This window comes from Natrix helvetica, assembly GCF_964273705.1.
Source record: "Natrix helvetica genome assembly, chromosome: 4".
Taxonomy (NCBI): Eukaryota; Metazoa; Chordata; class Lepidosauria; order Squamata; family Natricidae; genus Natrix; species Natrix helvetica.
Window position 1 is genome coordinate 132,755,465 of NC_138550.1, and position 18,959 is coordinate 132,774,423.

The 18,959-nt window shown below is 35.9% G+C and overlaps 1 protein-coding gene across 1 annotated transcript; it reads left to right on the forward strand.

Annotated features, from left to right (window-relative positions):
* Nucleotides 1–1,680: 1,680 nt before the first annotated feature.
* DNAJC5B (DnaJ heat shock protein family (Hsp40) member C5 beta) lies at nt 1,681–18,807 on the forward strand (the record flags this gene model as incomplete). The annotated part of the gene is made up of 4 exons (XM_081949914.1): nt 1,681–1,787; nt 11,161–11,374; nt 14,518–14,689; nt 18,716–18,807. 4 exons carry the CDS (start codon nt 1,681–1,683, stop codon nt 18,805–18,807), a joined length of 585 nt encoding a protein of 194 aa, XP_081806040.1.
* Between the last annotated feature and the right edge of the window lie 152 nt (nt 18,808–18,959).

An 18,959-nucleotide genomic window follows, 5' to 3' on the forward strand; every position in this document is an offset into this window, starting at 1 on the left:
TCTTAATTTTCTATCATTGTTGTGTTTGGAATAACACCTCTTGATTTCAGAAACTCAGATTATGTTGAAAAATGGGGAGACACATGTTAGCTAAAGCAGTAATTATACAAGTATCATAGATGGTTTTATATAAAGTACAATGAATAATACTGTCTTTAAAAGTATCTATCTGATTTTTACTGTTGTGTGTCATTCTGTTGTAGAACCTGATTCCTCTAATTTCATTGATGGCAACTCTAGCCCCCATGTTACTCAAGTGTTTAGCATATTGCAGATACATTATTCTTAATTAACAGCACACAGTGCAGCCAGCAACTTAATAATTAAGAGACCTGAAATGACCATTAGACTTTACAATAGGAAAAAAACTGATACTCATTTTTCTTAATGATGTCTTTTAATATTTCTCTTGAGACATTAACTTCCTCTGGATAAAATCAGTATCAATAAGTCATGTGCCATTTTATGTTTGTATATTTGTTTCAAAAATACTGTTGAGAAAAGAAATGTAAAATGTAATATATTCATCACTAAAATGGAGAGACTTTTCTCAAGTTATTACGAATATAAGTTGTAATATTTATTGATTTCAAAATACAGTCGTAGATAGCATGACATGAGATTTTACTGTTTGAATTTCACAACAAAAATTGCTTTATTGCAATCTGAACATCTAGAGCAACATAACCCATTAAAAATTTATAAACTGATACATGATTCTGCTTTTCGCTGACTAATACGACAAAGAAAAGGCAAGGCATTGAATTTATATGTAATGATTTACATTGCCCGACTTTTATCTTTAAAATCAATTAATGGGGCAATTCCCTAAAGTGAAACGCAAGGACAACTTTGCAAAGAACTGGTTGTAAGCTTGTGAGATCACATTGTGATCAGCTGCTTCTGGCATCCAGTGCCAATATCCTAAGCAGAAGTGGGTTGCTCCCGATTTGGCCCAGATCAGGCGAACTGGTAGTAGTGGCAGTGGGAGGCTCTATCACCTGCCCGGATGCTTCTGTGCATGCATAGAAGCATTGTGCACATGCGCGAGCATGAGCAGACAGGTAGTAAAAAAAATTAGAAACCCACCAATGATCCTAAGTATATATGGGCTTGATTTTTAAATATAAAATCATAAGCTACATGCTTGTCCCAAGTGCAGGGATAAATAAGTAAATAAGCAAGCACGCAAGCAGCTGTACCTCAGATTATTGCTCAGGTTATATTTCTAAATCAGTAACTTTCCAGTCTTAAAATCAAGACAGTCACACTTCTTTGGCACCACTAATGGGATTCAGCAATTAATTCCTTAAATGTCAGAAATAAATGAGATGAAAGATGAAACTGGGAAATATCTTTCAAACTTTGGAGCAATGCACGGAGGGAAAGGAAGAGCTAACCTTTTCATGCCATAGCAACGGAATGAGTCAGAAACTGGGGCGGAGCTACTGTGTTTATGGAATGGTTCAAAACCAAACCGTTGCCTATATTGCTGCACACATTTAAGAGCCAAGTGGCTTGCCACATTGTACACTGATCATCTATGTTCCACCGGTCATGGCATAAGAAATAGAATATGAGATATGGAGCCCTTTCAGAGCTTCCTTAACCAATAATAAACATTTCTTCTTGGATGTCCTTTTTTTTTCACATTAGAGTTCTTGAAAATGCATTGATAAGATGGCTGAACAAAGACAGAGAAATTTATCTACATCAGGAGAAGCACTCTATGAACTCCTAGGCCTTGAAAAAGGGGTATCCCATGAAGAAATCAAGAAAAGTTACAGGTATTTATGAAAATCTGTACTTGATAAGTACCCACAGGTTTATTTACCCATTCACATTTGTTTATATCTATTCTTTATAGATATAAGACATTATATCAATGCCTTCTTTTACTTCGATCATTTCCAGAGGTGCTCAGATTATTTCGTCTAGTGTTTGAGAGTTGATGCTTAAGGGCTGAATGTGAATTGACTGCTTTGAGGGCTGGACATGCTTAAATGTTTCATTGTAGGACAATGAATTAGTGTCAGTTATGTTTCAAATCAAATCAAAAACAAAATGGCTATTGATGCTATGATAACTCACATTTGTTATGAAAACAGTGTTGCAAATGAAAACATAAACCGTATAAAGTTACAGGAAGAGCAGTTGTAAAAATGATAAACATAGGTGTTAAAAATAGCTGTGCTTTATTTCCTAGACTCACATTATTAAAAAAATATATTTCAAATATGTTTATTACTTTAAAGATTGTAAAAAATCTTAATAACTATTAAACATTTCTTAATTAGGAATAATTAAAATTCATTATATATATATATATATATATATATATATATATATATATATATATATATATATATATATATATATTCATATATATATATGAATTTTAACAATTCCTAATTAAGAAATGTTTAATAGTTAACATGAAATTGTATTAATAATATAAACACATCATTATGTGAAGCTTACGTTAATTCTACAAAGGATTTAAATATATTTTCACCTTAAACATTTCTTAAATTATTTATATTTACCTTAATAAATATATCAAGGTATCAGTCTTCTTAGAATTTGAATGTTATAATGTGTAGGGGGTAAATTTATTATACCAATCTATTGTTTATTAAGAAAGAACCCAAGAATATGGGATTCAAACCATTTAAAAGTTTAAACTTTTAAATGGTTTGAACCTAAAAATATTTTGCACCAAAAATAAACAAACAGATAGAAAGCACTGAGAAGGGTTTAAAAAACCCAAGAATTCTTGAATACCAGTCTGTCAGCTTCAGAATGGCTAGATGTAACATACATATAAGATAAAATCACAGGACACCTCTAAAAGCAAGGTCCACTGTTAAAAGCATGGTACCAAAATATTTTCTTTTCACGGCTTTCAATAAACCAAAGTGGGAGATTGGGTAGTTTACAGTGCAACGCAGTCTGGCAACCAGACCATTGGCTTCGTTTGATTCATCAAATATATCACCACATTAAGCCTAAATGGTTTTTTTTTTAACTGGATGCAGGTGCTGCATTTTAGGAAGGGCATTGATAAAATTGCATGTCCTGATGACAGCAAGCTAGAAGATAAAGATCAGGAAGAGTGGGGATGTGTGTGGAACGCATAGGGCTGCTCCAGGATGCAAATGTTTAAATAGAGACTGAAAAAATTATGTTAGGGATACTGTAACAATGGGTTCCTCCACTGGATGAGGTTATTTCTAGATCACTTCTAACCCTTACTTTCCATGATTCTGTGTACAAGTAATCCATTCCCTCGAGTCACTACAAAGGTTTGTTGGCATAAAACACAACCTGGTGCTATTTCTTAATAATACAACCTCCATAACCCTCTGCTGCATTAAAACAACATATACTTTATCTGTCCAAAAATGAAATCTTATGGCACCTTCAGGGTGCTTTATCTAGGGATTAACTGAGTTTTCTTTCTTCTGGAGCAGTTTCTGAAAATTTAGAGCTCCAATAATGGCTACTGGTTTTCCTTGCTGGCTACCAATCAGATGTATCCTTGAAACTGATAACCATATCTGAATGCTCAATGTTGTTTCTCCATGTGGAAGAGAAGAAAAAGTTTCTCTAATCCCATAAGGGGAGAGTTGTCATGGAAGAATGCAAAATGAACTGAATTTCATTTTGCCCTGTACATGAATAGTGATAATTTACATAACAATCTATGGTAAAACTGACAGTGGTGTTTTATCCATCTTTATTAGCAATTATGGTAAAAACAAAGGCTGCTTCTGAATAAAGTGGAAATATCAAAGGGATTCACACTTAATGGAATTGTTGTAAATACTTGCAAGACAAAATGATGAGTCAGACTCTTGGATTTCATTTAAATGATCCTTTAACTTATGTTAATTTGCTTCATGAATCTAAAAACCTGCTGCTGAAGTAAGCACTTGACAATGCAGTATAATAATCGTAGAATACCTGACTTCAAATTTCCTATTGCTATTAGTTAGCTTGGTGCTTGCCAGAACATAACCATCTATATTTTAAATGTCATAAACGTGGTACCACTACATAATGCTTCTTTTTCATTTTGATACCATTTTATCTGCAAAAGAGTTAACATCTTTTCCAATTAAGACTTGACCTGCTCTGAGTTAGAGAATACTGCTAGGGCACTTTGACCCACAGAGGATGCACAAAGGAAACAACTAATTTGTATAAATGTCCTGTAGCCCAATTACTACTTTTCTACTCCCTACTTCCTCTCAGTAGCACAAGTAACTTGAGTGAACAACTTCTAATGCCCCATGCCAACTCTGAAACTTTTTTTCATAAGCCCCGGATCCCATCCATCTGCCTTGGAGAGTATAGTTTCCTTTTATTTTGAGATGGGGACATGAACAATCTGAAGTACAGATCTAAAATACAAACTTTAAAAATAATCCAATCCCCCCCACCCCCATCTCTACCTACACTGCTCCATAGAAAATGCTGGTCCTTTTGAATGCAAGATATAGTTCCATACACTTTGAGTTATTGCTTTGCCTTCATTGCTCAGAAAACCATTAAATGCTACCCCCTCCCCCAATTATCTAATGGTTGCCCACCACTATATAAAATTAATCAAGAAATGATACAGGAAACCTGTAGATTCATAAACTAATGACAATGTATTTTACAATGAATATGATAATGATTATCACTATTGTATGTACACTGAGAGTGTATGCACCGGAGACAAATTCCTTGTGTGTCTAATAACTCTTGGCCAATAAATACTAATGATGATGATGATGATGATGATGATGATGATGATGATGATGATGATGATGATGATGATGATATTGCTGTTCCTGAAGATGCCAGAGTCGAAGAAAAAGAACTAGAAAAAATAATGAAATATCACAACCTGGCCATCGAAACTACACGGCTATGGATGAAGCATGTAACAGTGATACCCATTGTCATCGGGGCACTTGGCACCATGTCCAAGAATTTTACAAGATACCCCAACAAATTGTAGCTTCCTGCAATAACACCAGTGGAACTGCAAAAAACTGTGCTACTCGGAACATCTTATATTTTAAGAAGGCACTTGGTTGATACCTAGGACGCTGGCAGAAAACCATATCAACCATTAGCACCAGTCACTGGTATTTGTAATACATTTTTGAATGTTCAGTTGGCTGAGATTTAATGAAAATAATAATAATAACAATAATAACAACAACAACAATAATAATAATAACAACAATAATAACAGCAATAACAATAACAACAGCAATAATAATAATAATAATAATAATAATAATAATAATAATAATAATAATAATAATAATAATAATAATAATAATAATAATAATAATAATAAATAAAATAAAATAAAATAAAAATAAAAATAAAAATAAAAATAAAAATAAAAATGAGAAAGGAGGAGGGTTGGGGTCAGGTTGGCAACCTGGCCCCATAAAAACACGTCAACCCATGCAATATGGTGAAAGAAATGACTAAAAATTCTATACCACATCGGTCGTCGCGCGGGTTAACAAGGGCCGCGGCGGATGTTGAGGTTCCTGGGCATCCGTCGACAAGTGGGCTACAAGTGGACCAGCCAACAAAACGACAAAAATATAGCGCAGATGAAAATTGTGCCATAATGGCCTGTTATTACAACTCAAAGCCAAAAAAAAAGAGGCTACTTAAAGCAAATGTATGATTTATGGAAACAACAATATCCAGATTTAAATGTTAGTGAACAACGACTAGCAGATCAAAGGTGATTTATTATTCGGAATAAAGTGTTTAGCGAAGTTGAACTTGAGAAAATTCAGGCAAATTGCAAAACAAAAAAACAACAACATCACAAGAGGAATTAACTGATACTCAAGACACAACTAAAGAAATATTAGTATAACTCCCAGAGGAAGCTGTCGGAGAGGAAATAACAACACTACCACCAGAACCAGTTACCATTGAACCAACTGATGAACCAACTCAAAAACAAAAAGAACTGAAGGACAAGAACATGGAGCATTTTCAGGCTAGTGAGGAAAGGAAACGTTTACCATCATTAAAAACTGTCCCTAAGAAAACTTTGGGTCCTATCATGAAAATGGTTAATGCAGTGCTTTCAACAATTGAATTGGGATCCATCTTGGAAACGAATCAGTTAATGTACAGTGCAGCTGTAATAGTCACTAATGAACTAGGCATTAAAATCAAAGCACCTAAGCAGACAATGGAAAAAGCATCAAAGCCAAAGTGGAAAATCCGATTAGAACAAAAAGTCAAAAAATTAAGGGCAGATGCTAGCAACGTAAAGAACATGCATGAGCAATGGCTTTAAAACAGCAAAATCATAGATCAGCTGATCAAAAGATATAGATTGGATACAAGAAACATCAATGAAGCTGTGGAGATTGTAAAACAGCAGATAACAGCAACAGCTAGAAAAATTGAGAGATATGAGGCACAAATCATCCAATACAAACAAAATCAACAATTTCGATCAGACCAACGGCGTTTTTATCAAAGTCTTAATGTGAATGGTGACACCAAAAGTGAAAAACCAGAAAAGCAGGCCACAGCTGAATTCTGGAAAGGTTTGTGGGAGAATGCAAAGGACTACAATAAGGAAGCAAAGTGGATACATGACTTTGAGAAAAGCATTGGTAACAAACAAATGCAAGTATTAGAAATAACAACTGTGATGATCAAAAATTGAGTAAAAAAAGTAAAGAAATGGACATCACCTGGAAATGACCAATTACATGGTTTCTGGCTCAAATATCTGACCAGTTTACATGCAATATTGGCCAGGCAACTGAATGAAATTTTACAAAATGGTCAAAATGATGAATGGTTGACAAATGGAAAAACATACTTGATTCAGAAAGATGCAACTAAAGGAACAATACCTGAAAACTACAGACCAATAACATGCTTGCCAACAACCTTCAAATTACTCACAGGCATTATTGCAGATAATATTATGGATTATTTGGAAACAAACAACATCTTGCCAGTAGAGCAAAAAGGCAATAAAAGAAGGAGCAGGGGTACAAAAGATCAGCTCCTGATTGATAAAATGATATTAGAAAATTGTAAGAAAAGAAAAACGAACTTGAATATGGTCTGGATTGATTATAAAAAGGCATTCGACTCATTACCACATAGTTGGATCATAAAATGCTTAGAAACAGCTGGCATTAGCAAAAATATTACATCCTTCACTGAAAAGGCGATGAAACAATGGAGAACTGAGTTGGCAGTAGAGAATGAGAACTATGGAATGGTCAATATCAAGCGAGGAATTTTCCAGGGTGATTCACTTTCACCTCTTCTCTTCATCATCGCGATGATCCCGCTATCAGTAATCTTAAAAAAATGAAATTAGGCTACCAAATAGCCAAAGAAGCTGAAAAAATTTCGCATTTATTATATATGGATGATTTGAAACTCTATTGTAAGTCAGAAATAGAAATCCAATCACTGACAAATACAGTCCGAGTATTCAGCACCGATATTTCAATGCAGTTTGGCATGGAAAGATGCGCTACTGTATCCATAAAAAGGGGCAAAATCACTGCGTGTGAGGGAATTGAAATGCCCAATGGCCAACTAATTAAATGCAATGAAAATGAAGCCTACAAATACTTAGGCATTCTGCAGTTGGATAACATCAAACATGGAGAAGTAAAAACTATTGTCAGGAGAGAGTACACCAACAGAGTTAGGAAAATTTTGAAATCTAAATTAAATGGTGGAAATACAATCAAGGCCATAAATACTTAGGCAATACCAGTTATAACATGCACAGCTGGTATAGTTAACTGGACACAAGCTGATTTGGACATTTTGGACCGAAAAACCAGGAAACTAATGACAATGCACTATAGTTTACATCCATGCGGTGACACTGATAGATTATACCTGCCCCGAAAATCAGGTGGCAAAGGATTATTAGTTGAAGAAGAAAAACAGAAATCCAATCACTGACAAACACAGTCCGAGTATTCAGCACCGATATTTCAATGCAGTTTGGCATGAACATAAGCCTGAAAAAGTCATCGAAAATCAGATGGTCAAGGTCCTGTGGGATTTTCGTATACAAACAGACAAAATACTGGTGCATAACACACCAGACATCACACTGGTTGAGAAAAATAAGGTTACAATCATAGACATCGCAATACCAGGTGATAGCAGGGTCGAGGAGAAGGAACATGAAAAAGTCGCGAAATACCAGGACTTAAAAATTGAAATTCAACGATTATGGCACAAACCAGCAGTGGTAATTCCAGTGGTAATCAGCACACTGGGTGCTATTCCAAAAGCACTGGAATTACATTTAAAACAGTTAAAACTTGACAAAATCACCATCAGTCAAATGCAAAAAGCTGCACTGCTTGGATCTGCACATATATTACGAAAATACGTTACGACGTCCTAGGCCCTGGGTGGGGCCCGACTGGTAATCAATGCCAAATCTGCCAAAACACCTGGCCGCTGTGATACAATCGAATAATAATAATAATAATAATAATAATAATAATAATAATAATAATAATAATAATAATCCTTCAAATTCTTCAAATTCTTCAAATTCTGGATTTTGACAATCTAGGGCTTTCCATTCCTGATGTATTTAACAATTTGGAAGGAGCCCAATAGGAATGATTATGTCCATTCAGAAATGGACTAGTGAAGTAGTGTTATCATTGATTTTAAAAACTTCCCAGAGTGATTCTTCTACATAACTAATACCTAGTGCACTTACTCTGAGTGCTTTTTTCATGCCTCTCCTCCCCAACTCAATAAACTCCTTTAGCCTTCCTGTTTCATCCCTTAACTTTCTTGCTGCTTTCTATGTGTCCCACGTTCTGTTAAGCATTCTATCAAGATCAGTACTATGTGATTTTTTAAAAAAAATGTGACAATAATAATATCTAGTTTACAAGTGAACACACTTAAGCTATTTAAGTCTTCTGAGCAACAGTTGTCACTAATTAAATTGCCTAGCTTGGTTGCCTTTGATAACTATGGGCATATTGATATCATCATCATCATCATCATCATCATCATCATCATCATCATCATCAGTGGTAGGATTCAAATAAATTAACAACCGGTTCTTTACCCTAATGATTTCTTCCAACAACCAGTTCACCAAACTTCTCAGAAAGTTAACAACTGGTTCTTCCAAAGTGGTGCAAACTGGCTGAATCCCACCACTAATCATTGTCATCATCATCATTTTAGACATTGTCTATCCATTGCAGGATGATGGCCTCTTCTGCATGTTTCCAACCAATACGGTCTGAGCTTTCTTTTGCCGGTTGGACTTGCAATACTTGGTGATGTTGTCATTCCATCTTGTTTTAGGTCTCTTTCGTGGATGCTTTTTATCAAGTGGGATCCATTCTATGACTGCCTTAGTCCATCTGCCATCAGTTCTTCTTGCTATCTGATCAGTCCATTTCCGTTTTTTTATTCTCTTGATGATATCATATATAAAACATTAGTAATGCCATTAATATAAAAAATAAAACATTTCCCTGCTCAAGTTCTAACTACACAGATAGTCATAGCATGACTACAGAACAATTAACCACATTCAGTCATGACATTGAAAATGCAAGCATTATTGCAATACATTTTTAAACTGCAAGAACCAATCTGAATCTTAAAATACATTTTAAAACTATTTGTATGTGAAGAATCCTTTCAATTCCTGCTGATCTTCCAAGGATGCTTTAATTTTTTTTTTACAAGTTGTCCATATTTTGGTAATATACAGGTAGAACAAATCAGGTGCTTTTCCAACTGTATCTCATTTAATACATTCACTTTATTTTCAAACTTCTGAATATCTAATATCTTTTTAACATAATATCAAACTATGAACACGGTTTTTATGGATTTATTTATACAATGCTATCATGTAAAGACAGTTAATTATGGTGCTCCCACTATAGCTAGCCTCATATATTATGCTAGGCTATAATGCCATTTGTTTGAGTTTGACTTTATACATTATGTAAGCGTTTCTCAACCTTGGGAATTTTAAGGCATGTGGACTTCAACTCCCAGAATTCTCCAGCCAGCCATGGCTGATTGGGGAAGTTTGGAGTTGAAGTCCACATGCCTTAAAGTTCCCATGGTTTGAGAAACACTGCATTATGTGATTTCTCCTCCCACCACCACAAAAAAACCCCACTTCTTGCTAATTTGAAATATAATTTAAACAAACCATGGCTTGGTACAATGTGTGACTCCAATCAGCAAACTGCAAATAAAAATGTTTCTGTGTATGTGTTTCTCTACTGTGTTGGTTTTTTGTTCATCTGAAATTTATTATATAAGATTTTTTTTAGCAAGATAAAATTTACTATTTTAAATTTTTTTTACCATGTTAGTATCTCACTTGTTTTGTTGTGTAGGCTAACAAGGCAAAAACTCTGGATAAAATCTATGGCCCTATTCAGAAATGGACTAGAGAACTAGTGAGATAGCAGTGTAAATGCCATATTTTCTATAAGAAGGAGACTTATAAGAATTTTAATATCAAAAATTACTTTATTTGCATAACTAATTTTCTATACCATTGAAAGTTCTGAAAGTCTGTAGGAACAAGTTGCTACACCCATGCTTTCAACTTGTTTTGGTCTGCAAAAGAATCTTCAAGATATCTGTTATAATGGTGGAAAAATGCATTGGTTCAGACAAAATGAAAGAGCAAAATTATTACGTTTAGAGATGAAATATGTCAATGCTGCTTTTCATAAGGAATAAAATTTCAGAACAGAATTTTGGTTTTATTAATATCATATGTTTAAAAATGTGAACATTTCCTTCTCCAACCTTGGGTTATCTTTACAATGCCAAATAGAATTTCGGAATAAAAGAAAGGGATGGGCTTCTGATTTTATCATGACATAAAATGACAGTATGGACATTAGAAATAAAATAAATAAATGAGCAAAAATGTCAGCTGGAATATTGAACAATTATTTTATGTACAAAGTAACACCATGAGCTATTTTTTCCTCTGTTTACAAGGGATCTAAATCTAACATTAGTTGATTTATACATTCTTCTTAAGAAAGATTTTGTCTTCTTTCTAACGTTCTCTTCATCTCTTTTTTTTGTCCTTCACCTTTTCTATCAAAGGAAATTGGCCCTGAAATATCATCCTGATAAGAACCCAGATAACCCAGAGGCTGCAGAAAAATTTAAAGAAATTAACAATGCTCATGCAATATTAACAGATGTGTCCAAAAGAAATATATATGACCAATATGGATCACTAGGGCTGTACATTGCTGAACAGTTTGGTGAAGAAAATGTTAATACATATTTCATGCTTTCTAGTTGGTGGGCAAAAGTAAGTATTGAACTGCAAACCTGGTAGACTAGAAACTGAAACACAGAGTCATTGGCTTGTTACAATCTGTTTTGGCCTTTCAATTACAGCTTTCACAAAATTTGCACTTAAGCATTGCGGAGTTCTAGATCATTTAATCTAGGAAAGGTTTTAGTCTCAGGAACTTTAATGATATGACCGTTCTAACTCTATACTTCTGGTAAAGTGCTTATTAAATGATATATCCCCATCTCTTTTATTTGCTAATTAAATATGCTGCATACACGTTTAATTGCCTGAAGACATTAATTATATCTGAAGCTAAAGCTCCAGGTTAATTTAGACCAGTGTTTCTCAAACTTGGCGACTTTAAGTCCTGTGGACTTCAACTCCCAGAATCCCCCAGCCAGCATAGCTGGCTGGGGAATTCTGGGAGTTGAAGTCCACAGGACTTAAAGTCGCCAAGTTTGAGAAACACTGATTTAGACTTTCTTCTCAGAAATGACTAAATGAAAATGACTCATTTTTCAAAGAGAAAATTCTTCTTGGTGTGACAACCAGATAATCAGTTATTAAAGTACAAACCTATCCCTATTTTGGGATATATATGGCGTAGTGTATGCGTAAGCAGTAATAATACGCAATACTATTTATCATTATGGTAAGTATCTTGTAAAAGGGCTGGAAAAAGGAAGTAGAAGATTTGAGGAGGCTTTCTGGAACAAAATATAATGGATTGACCCAGGAAAAATGGATCTTGCAATTCAGATGACACTGAAAATCTTACTCATCTTGTTTGTTATGTAATTGTAAAGATTTGGCATTTATACCTATCACACACATTAGCATTTCCAACACAGTATGACCAAACATATTAGGCCTCAGGCATCCAAAAAGTGCCAGATTTCACACCTTATGTGTTATTCTCACTGCTATTTCTAGTTATTAGAGCCTTTGGATAAGATAATATTATTAGTTTAGCTAGAACATCGACACTCAAGGATTGCCATTTTAAATAGGGGTGAATTTATAAAATATTATATTTTTATATTTCATTTCTATGATCTAACTTTATAGTATGGTTCCCCTGGGTATGACTTGCAGCACTTGCACATTCATTTCTGAGCCCTACCAAAAAAAATTACTCAACTGTCTTCACTTCTGCAGATGTTGAGATGCTAAGAACAGGCAGAAAACACATGACTAAATCATCACTTCCTGCAGGAGAGTGCAAAAAAAGGTCATTCAACTAATCCTTGCTCCCCTAAGCAGCACAATACCTGAAATAACAAACTCCTACTCCACACATAAAGGAAGGTTGGGGTTTTTAATTGTCTCCATCCAGGTTTCTGGTATGTATTGGGTGCATTTGAAATCTGTAAAAACAAAAACAGTGATTAAACAGTAATTGTTATGGGGGAATTAAAATTAAAATTCCTCATTCATGATTTGAACATGAAGTTCTATGGAGAGAGAGTACCGATTGTTGCTTGTGTACATATATTCCTACTACACAATACTCTTCTGCCTGAGCTGCTTGAATCTGCAGCTGGGCTGAAAGAGAATTCATCAGGCTCTGCCTTCACTTCATTCTGAGTTGGAAGTAGCTTGAGAATTCATAGCCAGTAGTTGACCATTTTTGTTCAATCTCCAGTCTTCCCTTTTGGGAGAAGATTCTTGAGAAGGTAGCAGGCTTACAACTAAAAAGAAGCTGGAAGCAGCTGATTATTTGTACCCACTGCATTTAAGCTTCAGGCCAAAATATATAATGACACTGATTGTGGTTATGCTTGTAGATGAGCTACGGCAGTCTCAGAATAGGAATAGTGTATCCACCCTGTTCCTTCTTGATCTTTCAATTTCAATATAATTGATCATTATATTCTTTTGAACCAGCTGAGGCAGTAGGGAGAAGGGGGCACAATTGTTGGTGGATCATCTTCCTACATTGTTGGTTTCAGCCAAAATTGGGGGGGGGGATCTAGCCACAGGCCATTGATTTATTCTTCTTTAATATTTACATGAAACCATTGGCCAAGGTCATTCATTAGCAAAGGGTACATCAGTACTCAGCATACATCTCTGTCCTTGGTTGCCCAAGTGATATCATTGAGGTACTTTTCTTATGCCTCTAGGCCATGTAGGTATTGATGGGGAAGAGCCAGCTCTGACTCAATGCTGACAAAACCTTAAGTAGCTGTAAGTCCCCCATATCTGGTGAGTCTTCATCATTAGCGGTAAATGGCATTACGTTCCTCCCACAATCTGTGCACAGTTTGGGGGTCCTGGATGTGTGACTCCTGCTTCAATAAGTGGCAATTGTGATAGGGAGGACCTTTGCACAATTACAACTTGTGCACCAGTTGTAGCAATGTCTAAATTGAGAGGGACTGCTCACAGTATCTCATGTCATAGTCACTCCCAATTATAGACTTCGTAAGTGCATTTGGAAGTTTCATTTGTTATTCAGTGATACATGGGGTACTGGGTGTTGCATGGAACATCACATAACATCACTGCTTTATGAGCTGCATTGGCTCTCAGTAAGTTTCCAAAGGCAATTTAAAGTGCTGGTTGTCATCTTTAAAGCCCCACATGGCATGGAACGAAATCACTTGTTGCTTCTTCCCAACAGTTTTTGTATGCTCACCAAATCAAGGAGAGAATGCTCTGGGTCCCTTCAGTAAAGCAGCGTCATTTGGTGGGCTGAAAGAAGCATGCCTTCTCCCTTATGGAACAGCATCTTCTGTGATTCGGATGGCCTCTCTACCCTGTTGGCAGTAGAGTTACTGTACCTCTTTTTGTCTTTACAGCAACTAATACTCAGAAGTCAATTTCCCCTGAATCTGCAAGTTTTAAAAATTGTTAAGTTTATAGGGTGACCCTTTAATCAAGCACTCCCCCCTCCCTCTCTCTCTTTCTCACACACACACATATAAACCAGGAGCAAGGTCAAGCAAGTCAGTGATGTCAAAGCCATTTACTTTCTTTCAGTCAATGGTCATATAGTTTCTTGGGTATCGACACTTCTTTGGTCAACCCTGAAGACTCCTTTCAAACCTTTGTGGTCAACTCATATATTTCCTAAATCAAGCCAGGAAGGCATTTATTTCTCTATTCTGATTTCTCTCAATATGTTTCTTCCTCTTTTCTGCTTCTCTAAGGGTCTGTTCACCCTTTGTGGTCTTTTGACTGGGTGCTACTGTTGTTGCTGCCTGTGCTGCTGTTTCAATTGCTGTTGTGGAAAATGCAAGCCCAAGCCCCCGGCAGAAGAGCAAGAGTTCTGCATGTCTCCTGAAGATCTGGAAGAGCAAATCAAGACAGACATGGAAAAAGGTATCTGTGATTGTACAGTCACGGATTATTTAACCAAAAAAAGAAAACCCACTCTTATTTTCTCAAAAAAATACTCAAGGGCTTTATTCCAGCTGCTCAGTTTTGGGGATCTTAATTTGAGAAAGGACATTCTATACAAAGAAGTGTTAATTAAATTCCCCTCAAACTGCAGTGGAGGTTACTTTAAATGCTCAGCAGGTGGTAATTGATTAATATCCTGATTTTTTTTCATGTGATTAGTTAATTTCTAGAGTAGACGATACAACTACTGGATTATAGAGCACTGAAATGAGAAGAATATTATTATTTTCAGTGTAAAATGAAGCAGAGTGAAGAAGTATAGCAATGGAAAGGAAGAGTCTGGTTTACATAAAATGTTTAGCCATATGCCACCCAGAATCGTGTGATAGCAAAATGGACGGTAAATAAATTTAATAAATAAATAAGGGCTATAAACATATACAGTATATTTTTGAATGTGTGTCCATTACGTGTGTGTGTGTTTAAGAGATTTATAGACCACGCAAGTCTGGTACAACTCTGCAGCTCACAAATGCAACATTAATAAAAAAAGTGAAAACAAAGAATTATGTCATCAAGAGAAAGTTTGGAAAAATCAACGTTCATTTAATATCACACAGGCATCTATCATCCTCTCTGATGCAGAACCAAGTTTTAAAGGTTCATTTAAATAGGACTAAGTTGGGGACAGAATGACTCAGGGGGGGGGGGATATTTTTCCAGAAGGCAGGCATCATGACATGTGTGTGTGTGTGTGTGTGTGTGTGTGTGTGTGTGTGTAATATATGCAAATCTGCCAAAATCTTAGTAGAAGTAAATATATGAAATAATTAAATAATAATAATTTGACTAGCTTCCCACATAGAGAAATCAGCTATTAAATGATACAAATTAAATGGTTGATTTCTTCCTGCTAGGCAAACAAGACTAGAAAGCCACTAACCAGACTCGAGGAGAGGACTTGACGGCTAGAAAGGCATACTAAAAGTTTTCTTCCTGTGTCAAATTTTCCTTCTTTGACTCACTGAGCATAAGCTCAGCAATGAGTGGGAGGTTTTATCTCGGCAGCAATTCTCAGACTTGTATTGGGTTTTATATATTATGTTGTTTGAGGCTGTTTGACATACAGGTAGCCCTTGTTTAGTGACCAAATTAGGATCAGCAACTTGATGTTAAGTGAAGCAGTGCTAAACGGAATTGCATTATGATCTTATTTCAGCTTTACTTTATGTTGTCTCCCCAGTTCTTATTCTTGCTCCACACATTATTTTCCTGGCTATTTAATAATTGGGTCCCATTTTACTGCCTTCTTACTTATAAAGTTAAACGTATAGTAGTAACTACCAGTTTTAAAATGCGCGGAAACATTTTTATAATACTGAATTTTACTTTGCAGCTGTACTGCACAAAGGAAACAGGAGATTCAGGATTGTTTCAAATGACAAAGCAGAGCAGAAAATTGATAAATTAATAATGTTTCTTTTATAATGCTAATGTGAGGTTTAGAAGGAAGAGAATTAGATGAAAAATATGATAAATAGAACATTGCATTTAAAACAAAATCCTGTTCACAAATAGATTCTGAAATCAGCAATGAATCTTTTTTAAAAGGGTAATATTTTAGATACCTGATTTCTAACCCAGCAAAAGACAAAAAGCCCTTTAAAAAAAAATTCACTCTCTGATTAGCATTTCCATCAAGTGAACCTCAGAATTTCTGTATTGGTAGTCCTTGACTCACAACCACAATTGAGCCCAATATTTCTGTTGTTAAGCAAGACAGTTGTTAAGTGAGTTGTGGCCCATTTTATGATTACATGATTCCAGGACACTGCAACCATCTTTTTTCGGTGCTGTTATAACCAGGAGTGGGCTGCTGCATGGGTTCGGACGATCCTCTAGCTAAGGATCTGTCCAGTTTGGGGAAACCACAAATCCCACCCCCGGCTGACCCCACCATCCCGCCTTCCCAGGAGTCTCCACACGGTCTGTTTGGTATGCCAGGTATGTACAGGGCCCACTTGGAGGCTCGGGGAGGGCAAAAAATGGGCATCCTGGAAGTTCCGGAAGGAAAGCCTCCAGAGCCTGGGGTGGTCGAACCCCTGTCCCGCTGTGGTGCAGAAGGCCAACTAGGCCACGCCCACCATGGCCACACCCACCCAGCAACAGGGCAGAGAACCCGTTGCTAAAAATTTTGAAGCCCACCCCTGGTTATAACTTAGAATGGCCATTAAATAATGGTTGTAAGTCGAGGCCTTCCTGAACTATACCACATACTCTAATACATTTGGAACCTGGGGGGGGGGGACACCTATATGCAAATCTATTCAAATGTCAAACTATTGAGTTAAGCATGGTGAAAACGTTGGTGATTTTTATTCTGGAGAATCAATTTTGTCAACTCTTGTGAATGTATAATAGCCAATATGCTTTGAGGAGAGACGTGTCATTTCAATTGAAAAAACAATTGAAAGAAAATGAATTTTATCCAGTGCAAATGTATGGTAGCTGAAACAATAATCTTGATTGAAATATTGAACTCTTTGCAAGGCAGTTGAAAATCTGTTCTTTATCATAGGATTATTTCTTGAATGTGCAAACTGTCCACTGACAATATGCATCAATGTTTTATGCATGTATATACTTCTAAAGAATTTTAAATGCCTCACATGGCATCTAAGTTAAAACAAATGAAGTCCAGATGGCAATTTTATTTTATTTCTAAATCTTCCTAGGCTAGAGCTGAGAAACATAGGATTTCAAGGAGACTGGCATAATATTTCTGGGATGATAAAGGCAACAGTTGGTAGGAAAATGAAGTAAAATGGAAACAGCCAGGATTTTGGAAAATGTCAAGAGAATCTGTCACTGTTTTTAAACCACATTAAATATATTTTGCGGGTCAAAGTACAATTTTCCTGTTTCCCAAACAAAACTGGAATCTGTGCCATTGTTGTTTGGCAAAGGAATTTAATAATACTAGTTAGACTGGAGCACATCATAAATACCTATTCCACTCCTAAATATCCAAGTTCAAATCCTTCTGAATTCCCAGGAATAGCTTTCTTTTAGATAGGAATACTTTTTACCAAGTGATTCAAACCATAATTGTGAAATCCCTTGAATTTAGTGCTCTCAAACCTTGCCTATTCTGCTTAGTTCTGTACTGTTATTTTAAATAACAGTACTTCATCTTCTGTGAAAATAAGCATATAGCCAATTTGGAGGTAGTGCAATTATGTAATGATATTTAGTAGGCTGAAAGATTTTCCTATACTGCAGAGCAGAGATGGTATTCAGCCGGTTTTCTCCGGTTCAGGGGAAACGGTAGCGGTGGCTGCGGGAGATTCCGCCCACCCACCCAGATGTGCAAGTACTGCACATGCGCAGAAGGCGGTGCGCAGACGCAGCACCTGTGAGCGCTCACTTTTGCAAACCGGTAGGGAAGGTAGATGAATCCCACTGCTGCTGTAGAACATAGGATTTTGAAAGAGGATCAGATTGTGTTAATTGAGTTAGGTAGGAACAAAGAAAGTACATAAGGAATTAAAGAGAAGTCTATGCTGGAAATGGGAATGGACAGGAAACAAGGAAGTGATCTTTCATAGAAAAATAAGAATTCTTGCTCTGAAGCTTTTCACTCTTAAAACTAGATATATTTTCACAATAATATGTAATTAAAGTACTTTTGAACAGAGAAATGTAATCATCTGCTTAGATCTTTTTAGTAAGACTTCAACATGGATGATTTAAGGGGAAACTGGATAAAGAATGATTTTCTCCAACTTGGTGCCCTCCGCAAAATGTGTTAAACCCTGGATAAATATGGTAACTACGGATAAAGGGGGGTATAGTCCAATGTATTTGGAAGGCAGTAGTAGCATTTTATATAGGAATAGTTGCGTATTGTCAAATAGGAAGTAATTTCTCACTAGCTATAATTGTTAACAAGAAATTAGAATGGAAGACTTTGAGATATTTAATTCCTGATTCTTGCTGTTTTAGATGGGGAAGCTCCAGTTCTGCTTCAGCCAATAAATGCAACTGAGAAAACCCAGCTTATTGGTGACAGTCATCGTAGCTATCGCACAGAATAAATCAGCAGCTTTCAGAATTTGAAGGATTATAAATGACAAGTTCTAGATTGTAAAGTATCATCAGAACATGAAAGACATTGGGACACTATGCACACCATGTACCATAGAGAAGATGCTCTACCATATTATTGTTTCCAAAACTGTGTTGTTGC